General features: G+C 44.4%; 2 protein-coding genes across 2 annotated transcripts in view; both read left to right on the plus strand.

Moving 5' to 3' along the window:
• Positions 1-7852, plus strand: part of SLC10A7 (solute carrier family 10 member 7) — a 139764-nt gene extending 131912 nt beyond the window's left edge. Inside the window, exons 11-12 of the mRNA XM_071431486.1 lie at positions 788-933; positions 4198-7852. Coding sequence (XP_071287587.1) covers positions 788-933; positions 4198-4242 — 191 coding nt within the window. The 3' untranslated portion in view covers positions 4243-7852. The remainder of the gene's footprint in view (positions 1-787; positions 934-4197) is intronic.
• A 1226-nt stretch (positions 7853-9078) lies between these two features.
• Positions 9079-19397, plus strand: LOC139592089 (acrosin-like). The gene is made up of 5 exons (XM_071431485.1): positions 9079-15146; positions 15365-15571; positions 15897-16162; positions 16386-16531; positions 17011-19397. The coding sequence occupies exons 1-5, from the start codon at positions 15028-15030 to the stop codon at positions 17974-17976; spliced, it is 1704 nt and encodes a 567-aa protein (XP_071287586.1). The 5' UTR covers positions 9079-15027; the 3' UTR covers positions 17977-19397.
• The last annotated feature ends 1354 nt before the right edge of the window (positions 19398-20751 follow it).

Consider the following 20751-nt stretch of genomic DNA (forward strand, 5'->3'; position numbering starts at 1 on the left):
TTTTTACATATCACATCGTCAAGCAGGAAGATTGTGCATGGAGATATCTGATAGAATTAGCACTGCTGAATTCCTGCTCTTGGAAAAATGCAAATTCCTGCTCTTGGAAAAAATGGCCCATCTCTAGGTCTTAGCACACACTTCTTCCAGCATCTAGCAACTTCTGTACTCCAGCTGCTGCTAACTCTTTGTGGGCAGGATCACTTCACATTGCTCACCCAGCTGACTAAATCTTTTGTGTCTCATGGATCAGTCAAAGCAGGGAAGGCTCTCATTTGGATGCTCACCAACTGGAGGGAATGTTCAAGCAAAACATGACCCTCCTCCAGTGGTGAACAGACCAAAGAATGGTTGCAAAGGTTACAAGCAGGAGTTGGGCAGGTTGGATGCAGGACAATCATGTGAACACAGAACAGCCCAGTGAGTGGAGATAGTAAAGAAGCAGTACAGAACTGTGGTCAGCAACTGAACAGTCATGCTATAGCAGAATGTACTGTATATCAAGTCTTCAGCAACAGTTTTCATTTACTGCAATATTAGCATCATTAGAAAAGATCTTTTATGGCATTCCCTACTCCACCCTTTCTGCCACAGAACTTTCTCTGCCGTGTATTTTTTGTATTCATGTTCTTGCTCATTTGGGTTGGATTTTTAATATATAAAACATTTCAACTCTTGGGGTTTTTTTTTTTTTATTGTGAAATGTCAGTGCAATATAAAATGCTTTGCTTTTATCTGGAGCTCAAAGTCTGAGGTGAGAGTCTGTCTCCTGTTTTTCTGCCTGCAGGGATTCCCATGCTGAAGATAGTATTTGCAGGTTATGAATACCTGTCCTTAATTTCCGTCCCTTTGCTCATCTATCATCCTGCTCAGATCCTTCTTGGCAGTCTGTTGGTACCAACAATAAAATCCTGGATGGTTTCTAGGCAAAAGGTAAGGATTGCTGGATTTGATTTATAATGGCAAGTGTACTGTGAGGGGAAAAATACCAAAACACATGTCCTAAAACTCCCTGGGGTTCCTTCTATGGTTGGGATTTTTCTACTTCCTTGTTTCCTCTACAACAGTGAGAATCACAGCAGTATCAAAATAAAAGTGCAGAACTTTATCTTGCTTGAAAAGGGGATTGAAGAGACTCTGAAAAAGTCCAAAGCATGAAGTTAGACCTCTACAGTTAATTCAAGTTACAAATTCATTCAAATTACGAATTCAGAATATGCCCCATAAGAATGTCTCCATCCATTAGCTGACTAATAATCACAGCTTTGGATCTCCTTTATGGAGAAGTGACAAAGATATCTTGGCTGGCATGGGAGCTGGGGAAATGAGGTAAAATAAGGACACTTTCTGAACTGGATTGAAGCAGGATGAAAACTTTTTTTCCCCTTCCCCCCCCCCATTTGTGTCACCCTTTACAATAGCAAGAAGTCCACAGCAGTCTGGGTCATCCCATTTCATGTCAAAATTAAGGCATGGGATAACTTGTAGGATTATAGACTATAACCTAGAGGGTTTGGAATCAACATCACTGATTCAAATTATGCTTATTTCAGTACAAATTGAAGGTATTGGCATCTGACAGCCATTCTGTGATCTATGTAAAATGATTGCAGTGGCTTTGGTCAGGTTCTCAGAATAACCACCCTGCAAAAGCTAGTCCATGAAATCGAATTTAATGCTGTCTTTTAATGTTCTGAGATAATAAAGATCAAGAAGCTGCAGCAACTGAAGCAACCTTTGGCAGCCATTTTCGGTGAGAACTACTGTGGGAAGCCCAGCTCCATCAGCACCGTGCATTCTCCACTTAGCAGTGGAGAAATTTTATTGCCAACACTCATAATTCCAATTTTCAGCAAAACCCAGTGGCTGTCATTTTACAGCTTCACACCACTAAAGTAACCTTGCTATCTTGAATGCTAAAATCCCAAATCAGTGATTTTCATGTGTTATCTGAACTGTAAAAAGCAGGAAAACTCTCAGTTTTCAGAAACTGTGTTCAGAAATCAGACCTAATTAATATATACTGGTCTGAGTATCTGAAAATGAAAATCGGAGGATCCAGTGGCAATTATCCATCAGTCTGAAAATTATGTTTTTTCTTTTAATCAGAAATTATCAGGAGACTTTACCGGTAATGTAAAGAAAATTCCATGCTATTCCTGTAGAAAGAAAGCCTAAAGTTTGTGCTGCTGGTGACAGAACAGTCCCTGCAATGCTGACTTCTCTTCAGCATGTCAGGAGTGGGACTGGAGCTCATCCAGACCTCCCTGATTCTCAGGGCAGTAATGGCCTTTAGGGGCTGCTGTCAGCTGCTGCAAATTAAAACAGCCTTTAAACAGAGCATCAGAACAGTCAAGCAGTACTGGAGAGATTTACAGTTCACCAGCACTAGTTTCTTATTCATTAAGCATCAAATAAACCTCCTGTGCTAAGCAGACTGTAATGCCACTGTAGAACCACTTTGGGGGATTGTTGTTCTATTGCTGCAGTTTCTTCAGTTGGTCTTCTGTATTATTCACAAATGTTATTTTAATTACTCTTTGAAAAAAATCAATGAGGTTGGCTCTGGTACAGTTGCAATAAGTATAATAGAAGTGAATGTTGTGACTGGATAATGGTCTCCTGCTTTGAAAATAAACATGTCATCATCACCCTTGATGTTTATTTTCTACAAACACCTTGGCTTCATTTTGGCATCTCTCTTGCAGGGGGAGGCAGTTATCCAGTCACAGTACTCAACTGCAGTGACATTCTTACTTAATTATGATAGTACATGTGATCGGGTTGTATGAAATTGAATTTAAATATTTAGAGGTTCATCTACACTAAGGTATTTCTACTTTGTAAATATGGCAGCAGAATCTGCCAAACTACAAAGTTAAAAAATTGTTTCCCCAAACAAAGTGTGGAATGATGTCTCTCTCTCCAAAGTCTCTTGCTGAATAATATCCAAAAGTCTAATCTCCAAGGGCTGGATTTAACAATAGTTAAATGCTGGTGTTTCTGAGGGGAATATATCCCATTTATTTTTAAAGGTTTGGGGTTTTTTTTTAAGGGTTTACATTTGTGCTGGAGTGATTTTCAAGCAGTGCTTACAAGCTTTAAGTGTACAATATTAAAGGTTAATATCTATAATAAGAAGCCCCATCAGGCATCTCTCAGACTGAAAATTCCTTGTTTAGCCAACCTGCTGGAAACAAGAAGTCAGACAAATGCCAGTCTGTCAGGGCTCTTCACCCAAAAGACTTCCTTCAGAAAAACAGAGGTTTGAAATTTCAGGAATTTGCTAATTTGTCTAAATTCCTCTCACCTGGGCCAATTTGTCCCACCTAAGAAGGCACAGAGACTTTTTTTGCTGCTGAGCACACCAAAAGCCAGCACCCCTCCCAGTGCCCACACTGCTGCCCAGGAGCAGCTGAAAACCTAATGCTTTCTGAGCCTATCACATTTCTCTCCTTACTTAGAGAGGCTGCTTCCTGCCAAAATGGAAGCATGAGCACTGAGCTGAACTTCTGTCACACACTGAATAAATATCTCAGCCACCATAATTGGCCAGCCCTGTGAGGAACACAGAGCTGGACCCTGCTGTCAAAAAAGAAAGAGGTTTCTTTCTTCCTCAGCAACAATGGAGCTACAAAGGTGTCAAGTGTCCCCTGCATAAGATCACCTCTGGGCTGATGGACTTTGGCTATTTCTTACCTTTTCTCAGAAAGGAGGGTATAAATATCAAAGGTGCATGACATCCACCACTGCAGCAGTGATTATCCTCTGAGCAGGCTTTGAGCCATGTGGAAGGAAGCCAGGGACACAAAGGTGTTGGCACACATTTTCTTCACTGTCTTTCCTTAAGTGAGTCTGAAGCTCCTCTAGCTGTGCCACGAGTGGTTTGAGTAGGGTCCAAGTGGTCACTCTGTAAAAGGCACCTGAGACCCATCTCTGCTTCCTTCACTGGCACTGTAGCCATAGTCCTTGTGGTTCCCCTGTAAGGCTCTCTGTGCAAGGGGAGGTTTTGATGGGCTATGAGACACAAGCATCATCTCAGAGCCCACAGCCTGTCGGATGCTCGCTGACTCCTCTATCAGCCACTCAGAAGTACACACAGTGTTTTGCTGCCCTTTATAAATGAGACTCTTACCTTGTGCTGTTGCTTGTCTTTTAAGGGTATAAAAAAGTGACTGTTTTGTTTCCTGTTCACAGGCACTGAAATTAACCAGGCAGCCCAAAGCACCCGTGAAGGTATAATTGTGGAGATGGCCTGTGTCACAGTGAATGTATATATGTACTATACTGTACACACGGACAATTGACACAGTTGGGTTTTGTGAATGTTGCTTTAGTGCATATTTTATTTTTTTATATATATCTATATATATATATATATTAAAAGATACCTGTTAAGTGCCTTACAGATGCATTTTGGCAAAAGCATTGTTTTCAGAAGCCACTTTGTTGGTTGCTGCAAGAGGTTGTACAGTATTTTGGAGTCCATTAGTTTATTTTTCTAACCAAGTGAATGGTCATGACTGACAGCTGGTTCTTCCATTGCCCCTGCTTTGAAGCCAGGGTGCACCAGCAGCAAGTCTCTGTTTTGAACTAGCCAAAATGACCAGGAGCCTATCCCACTGCTGGCTTACCAGCTCTTCTCTTGGGGAAGAGCTTTCTGAAGGTTTTTTTTTCTGAGATTGACTTGAATTTCTGTGTGACTCTGTTACACTCCCTAGTCATATGACTGTGACATGCCTTTTTCTTCTGAGTTTGTGTATACTCAGCATGGGGCCATCCAATGGATAGAAGCTGAAAAGCATGAATTATTTGCATTTGTTGACACAGTTGTCTAGACATTCCTTCAAAGTTAATGGTAGCTCAAAAAATTCTTTCAATTCCATTGTATGATATTGTGCCATTGTATATCTTAAATGCCTCATAAGCTTCTTCAAAGAAATGGTCTGGTGCTTGGGTTATGAGTGAAGTATTTGTGTTTGCAGCTAGGAGATCTTTTTATCATTTACCCCTAAAGAACATTAATTTTTGGTTTTCTTTTTTTCTTCACCTTCCCCCTGTGCAATGCACAGCGACCTGCACAGAGAATTTAGGATGCTGAAACAGAGCCTTTATTGTAATAAGCCAAGCTATGTTTTCTCTATTACTGCATTGGTAATGAAGAGTAGCTTATGAGGACAAGAAAGTTGACAATTTATTATTTTTTTGCTAATTAAAAGGATCCTTAAAGTAACAGAAACACTATCTTAGCTCATTTGACAATCAATCACAACTTTTTAAAAAATAATATTACTCTTTCTAATAAACTTAGGTGAAAAAAGAATACAAAATACTATTTCTAGGCATTGAAGAGAAAGGAATGCAGGCATATATTTAAACATGCAGCCAGCACTACATCTTGTCTGGGAGATGAAGATTTCAGAAACATGCTCTAGTCCAGACTGAGGGGTGTGCCCCTCTGCAAAAACTGTGCTGGCAATTGTGCATTAAAATATTAAGTAAGGAAAGGAATAGGTCAATGTGGGATCAATATAAATACAGAGCTTCCATGTGTGTCATGGTTAACATTGCAGCTAAAGGTGTGGCTGAGTGCAAACACCTCAGAGCAAGTCTCTAGCAAATGTAGATAAGAGCTCTGATAAGGCTATAAGCCTTTACACAAGCTGAAGATCTTCTATATGACAATAGGCATGTGAAATTCATATCCTTTTGCCTTACTGAAAAACAAAAAATGTGCTTGGTTTACCTAGTCTGTTACTCCCAGTCCTGTGAACAACAGGAAAAAAGTAATTTAGTACCAATCCTCGGTGCTTTATGTGATGGCCACTTCCTGTTGCCATCTGTATGAGAAACTGCAGGGAGCTGACAGCATCACCCTGCTCAGAACTGGCACACCAATAAAAGGACCATGTGACAAAGTTTGGGAGGTGGCACATGCCACCTTCTTTCCTTCCCTGGAGGGGGGATCAAGCTCTCCCTGCTGAGTAGGCAAGAGAGCTGAGGGACACTGCCCACTGCCCATGTCCCCAGGGCTCTGCTCTCTTCCCACTGGGCAGTGAGCTCACAGTTTGATCAGTGCATCCCCAGGCAGCACAGGCAGATCCACCAACAGGCCTGCCAGGAAATTCAAGGTTCCACTTCCTTAAGCTTTCTAAGTGGTAACTGGTTCCATATGGGGAAAAATTCCTCTGGGTTTAAAACCCTGCTTGTAGCAGGGGACAGTGTCCAGACTCAGGGTGGTTTCTTTATGTTCTACTTTCATAAACCTGAATTTCCAGAGAATATAAAGACTTAATCCCAATCCCACTGAAATCAATGACTCTTTCTGTTGGTTTTGAATGGTGAGACAACAGGCCCAGAGGCAGTATTCCCTTTTCAAAATACATAGCAGGAGTTCAAGCAGACAGTAGCTGACTGCGGTTGTGTCAACGCTAAATAATCAGAACACTGCAAGTACCCTTACTGAGCTACCTCTGTGTACTGAATCTCTGCCTTTCAGTACTTCCAACAACTTGCTTAGATTCCATTGAACACATCCTTTGTTTTTGGGTTGGTTTTTTTTCAACATTTAAGACTATTTCAAATTGTTTTACAATGTAGTTTTGTTAGTCTCTTTACAAAGTCCTTGTTGATTGCTTTGGAGCAGCTTAAATATTGTATATAAGTGTTGGAGGTGTTGGTCTAAAGGGAATATCAAGCTAAACTGAAATACATATTTTAAATTCATACTTAATGAAACTGAATTGTGCACATCAATTCTGTTAAGACTGTTAAGATGTTTGTTTTATGACTTGCTATATGTCTTTAATAAACAGAATGGTTTTGAATTCAATTTTGTTAAAAGGAAAACAAGATAAAATTATTTATCCTTTAGGTCACATTTTTTTCCTCTGTTGTCTGTTTTATTCCTTTGTGGGTGAGCTTTTAAACTTTTTGCTTGTTTTTTAAAACAAAAGCCCATTAACTATCTGGAAATACTTTATGAACTCTGGGGAAGAAAGTCCTCAAAATGCTGCTAATTGTCATCAATTGAAAATTAATTCATTGAACCTAAACAGTTTTTCAGTAAAGGGTTAGAAAAACTCTTTTAAATATAACTTTATAAATAACTGATATTAAACATAATTAGGCAAAACTGATGGCAAATGAGAACTTTGCCACATGTTACAACATGAAGATTCTCTTCATGATCATCAACACTTTCTATTTCTGCTTCTCCATAATCCCATCCAGTGACAGCAGAGGAAAAAAACCCACCCAAACAATAAAACAGCACTTCAGAGGTCACGGGCAATTTTAGCACTTTGTATTGAATTACTGAAACATTTTATTTCCCTTTTTGTGCATTAAATTGAAAAGCTTTTGATTAACTCCAGTGACTTATCAAGATAAACAATTTTTCCTGTAGTTAAAATCAAAGCTGTGGTTGTTTTTTTTCCCGTTGATCCTTTAGTTAGTGTGAGCAGGTTGTGTGGTAGAAAGGCAGCCTCAGCAGACGCTGCGCAGTTGCGCTTGTTCACAGAGCAGAAGGAGCTTGGTTGTACAGAAGTAGTCCCCTACATTACTCTGGCAGTCAAGGAAAAAGGAGCTGTTAGTTTTATTTGTTACATTTTTTGTGGAAATATCTTGACAGCGGGAGGTTAGAAGGCAAGATGAAATATGGTCTGTCTGCAAGCACATTGATTTATGTGCGAGTGCGTACGCGCATAAGAGATGAGCACTTATATATGTAGAAATGACTAGAAAGGGCCAAGTCCCTGGGATATATTTTTTTTTGCAAGACTGCATATGGAGAAGGAGCTACTTTTTTTGATGTTGTTCTGCCATTAAAAATGAAATTTCAGACACTGAATTGTGTTTTGTATTGAATCATAATCTCATACAGAACCCTTAAAGCAGACAATCGCAGCTTTGTATTTGTAAACTGTAGACTGTTTTGCACTTAAATAAATGTTGATGCATTTGGGAATTACAACACAGTAAAGGGCTAAATCATAGTTTCTCCATTTGGTTATAATCCAAATGCATTTATATTACTGTTATTATAAAGTGCCAGGAACACAGGCAGTCCCTAGCAAACACGTTAAATAGACAAGAGACTAAATTCTGCCCTTGGTTACACTTGCACATCTCCAGTGCAAGGTTGTTAAGCTGCAGAGCAGTCTCCCCAGGGAAGCTGTTTGAAGAGCCCTGCCATCGTTCTAACAAAGCTCAGGGATAATGTAGCACATGATGAGACTAAATGAAGAGTATTTTACTTTAGATTTGATGGCCTGCCCTTTCCAGCATCGTACAAACCAAATATCTTTTGTTCCTATTTCCATGGGGTAGCCCCAGTCTCCCAGACCAAAACTTACAGCATCCTGTCAGAACAATGTCAGGAGAGGGATGAGGGATTTGGTCTTCTCTGCCATTTTCTTGCTACAACCACACTATTGCTCATGATCATTAGACTGAGGCTTCTATGAGGAGGCATTTTGACTTAAATTCCTCCAAGTTGATGTGTCCTGTTCCTGTAAAATTCTCATTCAACAGAGAGCATCCTGCAGGACGGTAAGGCATCTTCTGGAATTGCATGGACAAGCTGTGAAGGACTAGAGAAAGCAGTGCTGGGAAATGCAGGTTGGAGGCATTGCTCCAGGCAAGTCTGCTTTGTGCCGGCATCTAAAGCTACAGCAGAGGTCATGAAAGCAGCCTCTGGATTGTTCCTCTTGCCAGAAGGGTGGAGAGTGAGATCTTCAGTTAGAAGTGAAATTAAATGTATTAGTGATTAAAAGGACAAGAGAGATGTGTTGGAAACAATGAATGCCAATGAGGCCTCTCGGCTGCTCCCCTAAGCAAATTGCAGTCTCAGTGGAGCATTGGCTTCTCAGTCCCCCAAATTGCAGTAATCGAGTCTGGAGCTGGTGGGAGCATGAGTCACCACTTAATTTGCTCCTCAGTGGAGGCCAAGTTTTCAAAATATTTTTAGATGCATTTCCACAGAGATTTCTGCCCGCCAGTGACCTATAGAGTGACAAGAAAATGAGCAATAGCTGCTGCTGAATCAGGCTTTGCTCCCTGCCACCTACTCTTCTGATCATAGTCAGGGGCAGGGAGGGCAGGTAAATCAAAGGCTTTTGGAATTATTATGCAGAAATAATAGTTCCCCTGCTGAGCTGATGGGAACACCTGGATTTGTTAAGTAACAAAATAACCTGTGAATTCCTGGGCTGCCTGGTAGATTCAGATGAACTTTGACTGGCCCCAGCCAGAAGAGGTGTGAGATTAGGAACAGACTGGGATCCATGCTCCAAGGGACAGCCCACATCCAGCAGCTGCAGCCCATGGAAGAGGCCATGCATCTCCTAAGGATCCCCTACTCATACACCTCATCTGCTCTTTGCCTGAGCTCAAAACTGCCACCTGGCACAACCACTTGTCACCCAGGTAAGAAAAAGGAAAAAAGCCTCTGGGTGGCATCCTCTGTGGGAGGGCTACATCGAGTATAATAGTCACAACATCAAAGACTTGCGGACGTTGGCACGCTGGTGCTGGTTCATCTCTGTAAGAGAAAACTTACTATCCATGGTTAGTGTTCTTATGAACCAATTTCAGCTTCTAAGGGAAATCAGCTGTCTGGAAAGGGAAGAAAATGGAAAGGAAAGACAATTGAAGGAAAGAATAAAACTGAAAAGAAATTTAAGACAATTTCATTGATAGGATTAAAAAAAATTATGGAGGTCATCTGAGAACTGGCATTCTGCCAGGAGAAATGCAGGAAATAAAATTTGAGATTCTTGTGACAATAATTGGGTAGGAAATTCTATTGACAAAAGCTTTTGCAGTTCTGTGCTCTCCTGTTCTTTAGCATTGTGACTGCAGTCTTTCCCTGTTTCTGTCTTTTCTCTGCTGCACAGCCCATACCCAAGATGTAACAAAATTGTTTTATTTCCCACTGCCTTCCCTGTGTAGTTTTGCCACTTCTTGTCAACACTGCTTGATGAAGTAAGTGATAAAATGTCTTTTTCCCTTTTTTTTAAATTTTAGCTTCTCCCAGTTAGCTGTCCCTAACTGAACCTGGTGTCATCATCAAGATGATGCTCTCATCTGTTCACCAAGCTCTCTTAGAGACCCTGTCCTGTAGCCAAGAAATCAGGGCAACTTTCCAAGATGATGCTTGGGGAAGCAGAACTCAGTTTTTTGTGCTGACGCTGAACAACTTTACCCATGCAAATTACAGTTCTTGTGTTCCTTGTTGGGACTCGCAGCTCCCCTGGAAGGGAGCACCCACATGAAGCTCACTGCTGCATCCTTTGGGCAGAGTCACTGTCAGTCCTTTGGGCAATCCCAAACTGCATTTGACATATTTTGCCAAGTTCTCCAGCAAATTCTTGCTTGTTCTGTTTCCTAATATTGCTTCAAATTAGAGAAATGTTGGGAGAACCTCTATTTTTCTTTCTAAAAATTACAAAACCCCCTTTTTTGATCTATTTTAGGTCTCTGTTTGCCTGAAAAAATTAACTGTAATTTCCCAGAAGTGGCTCAGGACTACTATATTTGCCTCACACATTCAGTCTGCCCCTTCCCCAAAACATAGAGTCTTTCAGGTACCTCACAGAGAGTTGCATAAAGCCCTTTTTAAGAAAACAGCTACAACATCTGTTTATCTGGTCCAATTCCCTGATAAATAAAAGATATCCCAGAGGCATAATAGGGTGCTAAAAATAAGAGTATGACACAATTGGAGCCAGCTAATCTGGTAACTCTGCTGCAGCTCACCGAGTGTTAATGTGAGAAGCCTGTATCTTTCCAGCCCGGCTGGCTGTGAGCATCGCGCGTGGATCTCTCCCGGAGCCAGAGCCAAATCCCACAGTACTGTGCCACCCAAACTTCCTCCCCCTGGCCTCTGCAGGTGTAAAAACCCACAGCAATTGTGATACGTGAGATTTTGTGTGAGTCAGGGAGCAGAACAGGAGCACCGCAGTCAGCAGAGCCTGACTGGTGTTTGCGATCAGGTAGCGCCTGTTTGTGCCACAAAGCGTGTAACCTCTCTGATTAGAAAAGGCACAAAGAGCTGTATGTACCTGCACTATCACATATCAGTGTCCCAAAGAATCTCATAGTAATTATCTAACAGAGCAGTATCAAAAACCCAACAAAATTCAAATCTTACTCGTATCAGTTTTTCAGATGATTTTTGGTAGAGTTTTTTTTTGTTTTGTTTTAAAGTAAGGTGCATAGTATGTGAGGAAAAACTTCTCCACGTGTATCATTATGTATATTAAATCATTGTCCTCTATGTTTCATAATTTGATCACATATTTTTAAGAATGTATTTTGCTTATCTAACTCTCTGCTTTCAACAGCAAACTTCCTCTGCAAATTCATCCCATTTGAATTTTGATATTTCAATTGAATAAGAACCTTTAATTTTGGTATATGCATAAATATGCTCCAGTATATGGCAAGCAGTAGCTTCCTATGTTTAAAAAAGAAATTTAGTGAGAAATTTCAATATTTTTAATACTAGTGAAAATAAAATTTAGTCTCTTAAGATGGTACAGTGATAGTCTTTGAATAGATGCTACTTAGAATGTTTTAATTTATTTTTCCAGAAGCCTCAGTTTAGGAGCTTATTTTCTTAGTAACAAAATATTGCTCTGAATAATCCCAGAAGCATAATACATTAGTAGAAAGAGAAGAGTATTTATAGCCAGTAATTCAGCTGTTATAAATTATGACTGTAAAGAAAGAGAAAAAGGTTCCTTTTTAAAACTTGCTGCCAGATTCTGGTACAGCAATGCTGGGTAAGTTAAGTAATGCTCTTCTAATGAACAGTCAAGTCTTCAGTAGTTTTCATTTAAAGAAGACTTTATTAAGCATTTTTCTCAAACTCATCTTTTTTGTTCTGTTTTGAGCAGACTTCCATCTGAATAAAACTCTCAGTGACTTTTTAGCCTACATTAAATTCCCACTGACAAACAGATGAGAATTATTATTGATTTTCTCCAGAAGGAACTAATAGGCTTTGCCAAATAAATCATGCAGATCCTAAGTGTGCTATTCATCTCTTCTGCAGATTATTGCTTAAAAGCCATGATAGTTGTCCTTCAAAAATCAAAAGTCAAATCAGTGCTTTGACTTAACATGAAAAGTTTGGACTGACGGTTGTCCTGGCCCTTATTATAGTTTAGTTTTTTTGCAGTTTGGAAAATGAGAGGGCTGGCAGGCATGGATTCTTGGTAAGTGTGGATTCTTATTTTCTAGGGAACTTGAGCACACCTGGAGACTGGAGGTAACTGGTTTGTGTTAATGAGTGGCTCGGTTATTTATCCCTCCCCAGTATTATGGAGCACCCCAAGTCTCCTGAGAAGCCAGAGCTGATCCAGTTGATCACCTTCAACTTGGACAACCTTTGTGTCTGTGCATCTGTCTGTGTGTCAGTCCTGGCCCAGGGCCCTAACCAGGTCCTGAAATATTCCAGCGTCTTCCTCTGTTTCAGCTCCCTCTGTTCTGGAAGTTGTAGATACTTTGTGCCCCTCCAATCTTTCAAGAATACATTGTAGGTAATTATTTTGTTTACTTAATTAGCTTTTTGTTGATTTGAGCTTATTTGGTGCAATCACTGGTGCTTCTGCAGCACGTATTCCATCATCTGATTGTTTCCTAATTAATGGAAGAGTCTAATCACCCACTTCCAACCAGTTTTTAAGAACCCTTCATTATTTTTTTTGTTGTTGTTGTACGGGAATTGATTTAGAGTTGAAACATGTCTCAGCTAATTGCATGACATAATACCACAAAACTGTATGAATTAACAAATACTAATATGTAATTAACATCTGTCCTAGATACCCATGTTTGTACCCACACACAGAGGATGCTGCTACTGGCTGAAATTAGAAGACAGGAACAATGTAGTTTATCCAAAGTCTGTATTTCTCTAGTAAATTTCAAATCAGCATGAGACATATATCCCATTCAAATATTTATCTGTTCAGCATCTTTACCAAAAAGAGAATTTTCTAGATGACCCTTGTGCCAGCAGAAGTTGTGGTTCTAGCTGATATTACTCAATTAACATTGTATGAGATTTCTCCAAATGTGTTGACTGCCCTATCCATCTTAAAGGGAAAAACAACCAAAAAGCACCCAAAAAAACCCCAAACCACCACCAACCCCCCCAAAAAACACCCCACAACCCAAAACCAACCAAAGAAAAAAATCCCCCAAAACAACACCAACAAAAAACTACCCACATCCTTTTAATTTCTCCTGTTTGTCACTAAAATAATGCATTATAAATTTGCCAAGTCTTGCAAACCAGCACAATTTCACATTCTGGGACACTGTTAATTTTCACAGGAAAATATGTGTTTAGAATCATTAGGTCTGCTCAAACACTGAATGCAGTTATTTTTCAGTATTTTCCATACATGAAATTTATCTACCTTGTATCAAAAATCCAGCTGTACTGGCAAACAAACAAACAAATTTTTAAAAAAAGCCGGAAGAGGAAAAGGGGAAGGAAGAAACCCATGTGTGACCTCTGGTGGTTTTAAGACTTACTCAGAATATGGTACCTTCATCAATGATTAAATGACTCTCCCTTTTAAAATGTATTGAGCCCTCATATTTATGTGGATGGATATTACTACACCAGAAATTCAATCTTTCACTGAGAAAAAGGGTTTTCCCATTCCCATAAGAATGGGAAAACAACTCAGATAAGTAAAACCAATGCAAATGCAAACCTTTCACCAACTCTTTAAAAGAGATTGACAATCTGCAGAAGTGTAAACACATGGGGCCTATATTTCCTGAACTAAGAAATGATGGTAGATGCTCAGCTGGCATTGACACATCAGGTAACCATCACTCTGGGAGGACAGGTACTCTCTGAAAACTGGGAACTTTTAATAAGATTGAAAAGAAAGTGCTTTAACACTGAGGTGTCCAAAAATTTAATTTGGTTTGCAAATACAGATTTTGACTCTTTCAAGTTTCTCATTTTTTCTTCTTTGTGTGTGTGTTTTTTCCTTGCTCTGTCTGAAAACAGAAAAAGGAGTAGAAAGCACTGTGTGACTAGAATAATATGTATATATACACATATTAATTATATACATCTGTATCAGTCAGCAGGTTAATATTTAGATACCATTTTGATTACATATTTGATTTTTTGTTTGGTTGGTTAAGGATCTTCAGGAGGTTTTCAGAATATATGGGCTGGCATGGAAAGCAAAGCTAGATTCTATCAGATATATCTCAATGCTTCTTAATACCATGTGCTTTCATCAGTTTTTTTTTTTTTTCTCTATGCCTTGTTCTTTGTAGGCAGCACTTAGTACTTCAGAGAGAGTGTTGACTGTGGCTGAGAAGTCATCCTGGAGAGCAGGGATGCAGGTATTTTCCATTTTAGATATACAGGCCAAAATACCACATACACATGACCAAACTGACTTTTACTTAGGTACTACATGATAGGAAAAGTCAGTAAAATTGTCATATTTTAAAGAATGAAAGCAAAATTGCCCATCTTGCTGACAAATGGATCTGTGCTTCCCTGTGCCCCAGGGCCTGCACACCCACACCCTCATCAGGCAAGCAGAGGTGCCTACAAGAAAGCTGGAGAGGGATTTTCTATAAGAACAAATAGTGATAGAACAAGAGGGAATGGTTTCAAGCTGAAACAGAGCAGGTTTAGAATAGGTATTAGGAGGAAATTCTCGACTGTGAGGGTGGTGAGGCACGGGCACAGGGTGCCCAGAGAAGATGTGGCTGCCCCATCCCTAGAAAAGCTCAAAGCCCAGTTGGATGGGGCTTTGAGCAGCAGCTGGTGTGAGATGTCCCTGCCCTGGATTGGAACTGGATAATCATTGAGGTCCACTCCAACCCAAACCATTCTATGGCTCCATGTTGCTCCTGGTGCCCCTGTCAGAGGCTGCCATGCCCGGAACATGGAACGGCTGCTCTGTGACATCAGCCCAGGGCTGAGGTCGCCACAGATCCACAGTGCTGTGGACACTGCAGCTGTGCTGGCACATGGAGCCTTGCTCCCGTAGCTGGCACGAGCCTCAGGCAGCCATAGCCATGCTGCTGCTGTGCTTCCTCGCGCTGCTGGCCACGTGCAGGCCTGTGCAGGCCACGTGGAACACCTGCGAGTAAGTGGCCCGGGGAGGGAGCTTGGGCAGCACTGGGGGCTCCCTGGAGAGGGCCTGCCCGTCCTCCACGGCCAGGCCGCAGCTCCCCAAACCCCACAGGGAAGCCTCAGTTCCTTGTGGGCAGGCACACACCCCATGGCCTTCCCTGGTGTGCTGCCCCCACATACCTTGTGGGGAGCTTCTGCTGGAGCAGGATGGAAATGACTTTCTACTTGCAGAGGGAACTGCGGAGTCCGGCCCTTGACTTCCGATGAGGAACGAGGCATGACACGCGTCGTGGGTGGCAAAAATGCTGAGGTCGGGGCCTGGCCCTGGCTTGTCAGCATCCAGGATCCCTCGGTTTCGGGCACGGGGCATCTGTGCGGAGGGTCCCTCATCAGCACAAAGTGGGTCCTCACGGCAGCCCACTGCTTTGCTGAGTCCAGGTAAGCAGGAGCAGGAAACAGGGATATCCCCACAACATCAGCAGGTGCCCTGTCAGTAAGTGCCGTAGGCTTCTCCCATCTCATTTCTCTGCAGTGTGCCCAGTGCCTGGGCAATGCAGAGCTCAGCTGAGAAATTGCTCAGGAGAAGGCTGGGTACATGCCACTACTTCCTAGCAGCCTCCAGCTGGCATTCCCAGAGCTTGAGGCATGCTGGGGCAGTCACCACCTCCACAAGTGCTGCTTCAGAAGCAGAAGGCTGGTCACTGCTGGGCTGCCACAGCTCCAGGCTCTGCTCCCTCTCACCCCTCTCTCCACATGCCTTCAGGAACATCAGCGCCATGCGCCTGCTGATCGGGGCCACCCAGCTGACGGAGCCAGGCCCTGAGGCCCAGGTGCGCCTGATTAAGCGGCTGGTGATTCACAAGGAATACAGTCCTGCTGACCAGAGAAACGACATCGCACTGCTGGAACTGAACGAGCCCGTCCAGTGCAGCTCCCACATCCAGCTGGTGTGTGTGCCCAATGCCACAGTGAATGTGGCACAGCTGAAAACCTGCTATGTCGCTGGCTGGGGTGCCACCACTGCAAGATGTGAGTTTCCAAAAATGGAGGGCAAGCTCAATACACTGGGAAGATGGGTTGGGCTTCCTGACAGCAAAGGCCAAAGCCAGAATAAGGCTGCCCACTCCCTAAAAGCAGACAGCAGGGACAGAGAGCTCCAGCACCTCTGTAGAGGCACAGCCAAACCCTAGGGAAGGGGTCCACCTCCAGAGGGGGAAAGTGGCAGCAATCTCATTCCTTTCTGTGTTCACAGCTCAAAAATCAAGTGATATCCTGCAGGAGGCCAAGGTCCACCTTATCAATGTCCAGATCTGCAACAGCAGTGAGTGGTACCAGGGGGACGTCCATAGCCACAACTTGTGTGCTGGCTACCCGGAGGGTGGCATCGACACCTGCCAGGTGGGACCATCACTCAGTGACAAGTCACTCAGCCCCCAGCAGCACAGGCATCACCCCAACACAGCCCAGCCCCCGCTTTCCCGGGCCAGTCACTCTCTCAGCCCTGGTTCCCCACCTTTGCTGGGGCTTCCCACCCATTCCCCATGTGCAGGGCCTAGCCCAGGACCTCCCTTTTCCCTGAGGCCTGGCACTCTGCCCAGAAAGCCCTGCTAGTGCTCTTTGCAGTCTAGATGTCCAGATGCCAATTCTGGAACAACTGTCCTCTGCACATCCAGGATCACTGTGCAGAGCTGAGAGAGAGCCTGACTTCATAGGCTCCCAACCCACTCCCAGCCAAACTTCTGGAGGTTCCAGCAGCTGAGCAGAGCCTTGCTCAGCTGAGAATACAGCTCTGGCAGGGGCTGTGAGAGAGAAGGAGGTAGCACTGGTGCTGACAGGGGCCACCCAACACCACCTTAATCCTCTCTGGTTCTCTGCAGGGTGACAGCGGGGGTCCACTAATGTGCAAAGACAACGACGCTGACTTCTTCTGGGTTGTCGGAGTGACCAGCTGGGGCAGAGGCTGCGCCAGAGCAAAACGGCCTGGAATATACACTTCTGTTAAGCACTTCTATGACTGGATTCTGCTCCAGATGGAAATGCTTCCATATGCATGGAGTCCTTATACAACTGCCTCACCACCCTGGACTCATCCTACAAATGCCCCATGGCCCACTCAGAAGCCATGGACGAGACCACCTGCCACTCAGATGCCATGGACAAGACCACCTACAACTCAGAAGCCATGGACGAGACCACCTTCCACTTACAACCCATGGCCAACAACGCTGCCCACTCCAAAGCCATGGCCAACAACACTGCCTGCTCCGAATACATGGCCAACAGCACCGCCTCCTCCAAAGCCATGGCCAACAACACTGCCCCCTCCAAAACCATGGCCAACCGCACCGCCTCCTCCAAAACCATGGCCAACCGCACCGCCTCCTCCAAAACCATGGCCAACAACACTGCCCCCTCCAAAACCATGGCCAACAGCACCGCCCCCTCCCCAGCCATGGCCAACAACACCGCCCCCTCCAAAACCATGGCCAACAACGCTGCCCACTCCAAAGCCATGGCCAACAGCACCGCCTGCTCCAAATCCATGGCCAACAGCACCGCCCCCTCCAAAACCATGGCCAACAGCACCGCCTGCTCCGAATCCATGGCCAACAGCACCGCCCCCTCCAAAACCATGGCCAACAACACTGCCCCCTCCAAAACCATGGCCAACAACAATTCTCACTCCTAAGCCATGGCCAAAACCAACCCCCACTCCAAAGCCAAGTTCGATACCCCCACCAGTGGCAGAGAATAATAACTGCCCATTTCCACTCAAGAAGCTGATGGAATTCTTCACTCAGGTGCAGAAGCTCCTGAAGAACCTACAGGGGATTCCAGTTTGAGCAGGAGAATGGACAGGATCCAGTGCAGGTTGCATAGGACCGTGACTGTTTCCTGCTGAGACAACGCCTGCTGATCCAAAGGCTGCCTCAGTGCCGAAGGCCTGCTCTGTCCTTCCCACGTTGCTCCTCTACACGTATGCAAGTGCTAACGTTGACTTAGTTGTTGAAATAAAGTTGCCTGTGTTTGTGGTTAACCATGCTTTCAGTCCAGTTTGGTCTCCTGGGCAAGGCAAGGACTTCCTTGCCCAGGACCTGCAAAATGATGCTGCCTCAGACCACTTGGGCACAAAGGGAGTCACTCTAAAGGGCTGGAACTCTGTCTGGTCTGACAGAAGAGTGCTCAGAGCCACCACAGGATGAAGAAGACTGGCACATCAAGGCTAGAAAGAAGAGGAGACAGTGCCACATACAGACACCTTGGGGAGGGACAAATTGAGGCACACAAGCTGGTAACTAGGGCCTGGCAAAAGCCTGAGCTAATGGAGCAGACCTGGGAAGCTCCTGAGCATGACAAGCAAAATTTCTGACAGTCACAAAGGCAGGGAGAAGCTGAAAGGAGCTACAGTGCCCTAAGGAAGAGCAAGATTTCACAGGTAGCAAAGGGACATTGATGTGTGAGGTGGCCACACTTCAGAAATGTTTGAAGAAAGAGTTGGGGTCATTCTGGGGAGGAGAACCTGGTAGGAGCAGAAGGACCCAGGAAACTGCAGCTGCATTGCCATAGAAAGCTAAGGTGAGCTAGTTAACAGCACCTGCAACACCAAGTCTGTTCACAGGTGGGACACACCTTGGATTCAGGGGGAAAAGATAGCAGGGAGGAGAGAAGGTCAGAGAAAGAGAGGAGTCAAGGAAGATGAGGGGGATGTGTAAGCATGGCAGATAGGGAGAAGGGAGCATCAAAGAGCCAGTCTGATAGACACAAGCTGCATCCTTGGCCTCACATTCCTGGTGCCACAACTGCCCTTGCCAGTGTGGGCCCAGAACAGCACTAGCCCATGTGGATATCAAGGCCAGGGAGCCTCCCAGAGGGTGTTGCTGTGGCTGATATGGCCAGCATGGACTGTGCTCCATCCGTGTTTCCCATGCTTTGCACAGGAAGGATGACACTGCCTGGGTATCTCTGGCATACATGACTGGTGCTGCACTGCTCACCAGCCATGGCTGTAACCAGACTGGACATGTGCATGCTGTCTGCAGGAGCCGTGTGCTCTAGGGGGTGTTTTTGGGAAGGAGCTTCTGGCAAGCAGCTGCAGAGAGTAGGGTGGCAGTGAACCCCCCCCAAAGAGACCATGATGCTATACAGGGTGTTTTCCTGCAAGCTGTTAACAGGAAGTTCTGGGAGCCCCTGCAAAGAGAGGGGCTAAAATAAAGCTGGAGAGGAACTTTTTTTACAAGGGCAAGAAGTAATAGGACAAGGAGGAATGGCTTTAAAGTGAAGGTAAGTTTAGAATAGATATTAGGAAGAAATTCTTCTCAACTAGAGGAACTCCGTGGCTTCAAAGCCACAGTCAAAGCAAATGTCACAACCATCTCCTCCTCAGAGATGGAAAAGCCTGTCACAGTCATTACCGTGACACGAGCACCTACCAGCAGCTTCCAACTGCTCATTCAAATGCCAAGTGACAGGCAGATGTTTCCAGAAAGAAATACAGCCCTCTCAGAGCCTTGGGTTGCATCACCCACCAGGACAGCATTGCCTCAGCCTCCTCTGGCCGGGGCTGTGACCTGCTGGAGTCACTTGAGCTCAGCCTGGGCTCAGCTCTGACCGTGGGGCCCAGACAGACCATGTGGCACTGCTGGAACTGGAGAGAGGTTTGCTTTTTCTTGTCAGAAACGTCTTTGTTAGCAGGAAGCTGTCAGGAGAAGGGGACATAAGACAACTTACACCCTACTTATTGTTTTCCCAGCAGCGTTTGTGTAGTGGATTTCTAGAAGAAAACTCCCCACAAACTGCAGTTGGGAATTTAAAATAGCACTGGGGACAACGGCGTATGCTCTTTAGTGGCTTGATAACTAAGACAGAGTATAAACCATTAAGTCGAAATGCCACTGATAAGTGCAGGGAAGGATCACAAACCCTCCCCCGGCCGAGCTCTCCCCGCCGGGCCCGGCCCGGGCCGCGGGGCCGCCATCGCCGCGACAATGCTGCCCCCTGGCGGCGGCCGGCGGGAGCGCGGGGCGGCCCCGGGGGCCCGCACGGGTCCGCCCGGGAACGCGGGGAATGCGCGATTCCTGCCCCGAGCCGCGCGGGCAGACACCGCTGCAGGCGGCCGCTGCCTCTGACACGTCGCGTCCGGGCTGCCTTAGACACTGGCAATTACTGGTGACACCTCACTTCGACTGGGTTAAATATTTTCCCACTCCGGGCCGTGTGTTTGCCCAGGAAGGATCAGCGAGTCACGTCTGCTGCCGTTCCCTCTGCACCAGCTGCCCGATGTCCTTGGTACCTGGCCGTCAGTTCTTAATGTACATCAACATGCACTGATATACAGCCAGGCTGATCTTTGACTCACCTTTGGAACAGCAACACATTTTCTCAACAACAAATTATACTTTGACATTAGAAGGTGGCAATCTGTAATGGATATTGCAATCTGAAGATTGAAAGAGACTATCTGTGATCTTTGTCCTCAGCCGAGCAGGCTGGAGTCTCTCTTCCCTCCTACACATTATTTGATTGTGGGACATAACCTTGGGATGTACTAATAATCATTAGTCAGAGCTGATGTATCCGTTACGGGCCTGCCCTGCTCGGGGAGGGAGACGTTCTCTAGA

This window comes from Agelaius tricolor, unplaced genomic scaffold, assembly GCF_023055355.1.
Source record: "Agelaius tricolor isolate 1412-34295 unplaced genomic scaffold, bAgeTri1.0.p SCAF_8, whole genome shotgun sequence".
NCBI classification, from domain to species: Eukaryota; Metazoa; Chordata; class Aves; order Passeriformes; family Icteridae; genus Agelaius; species Agelaius tricolor.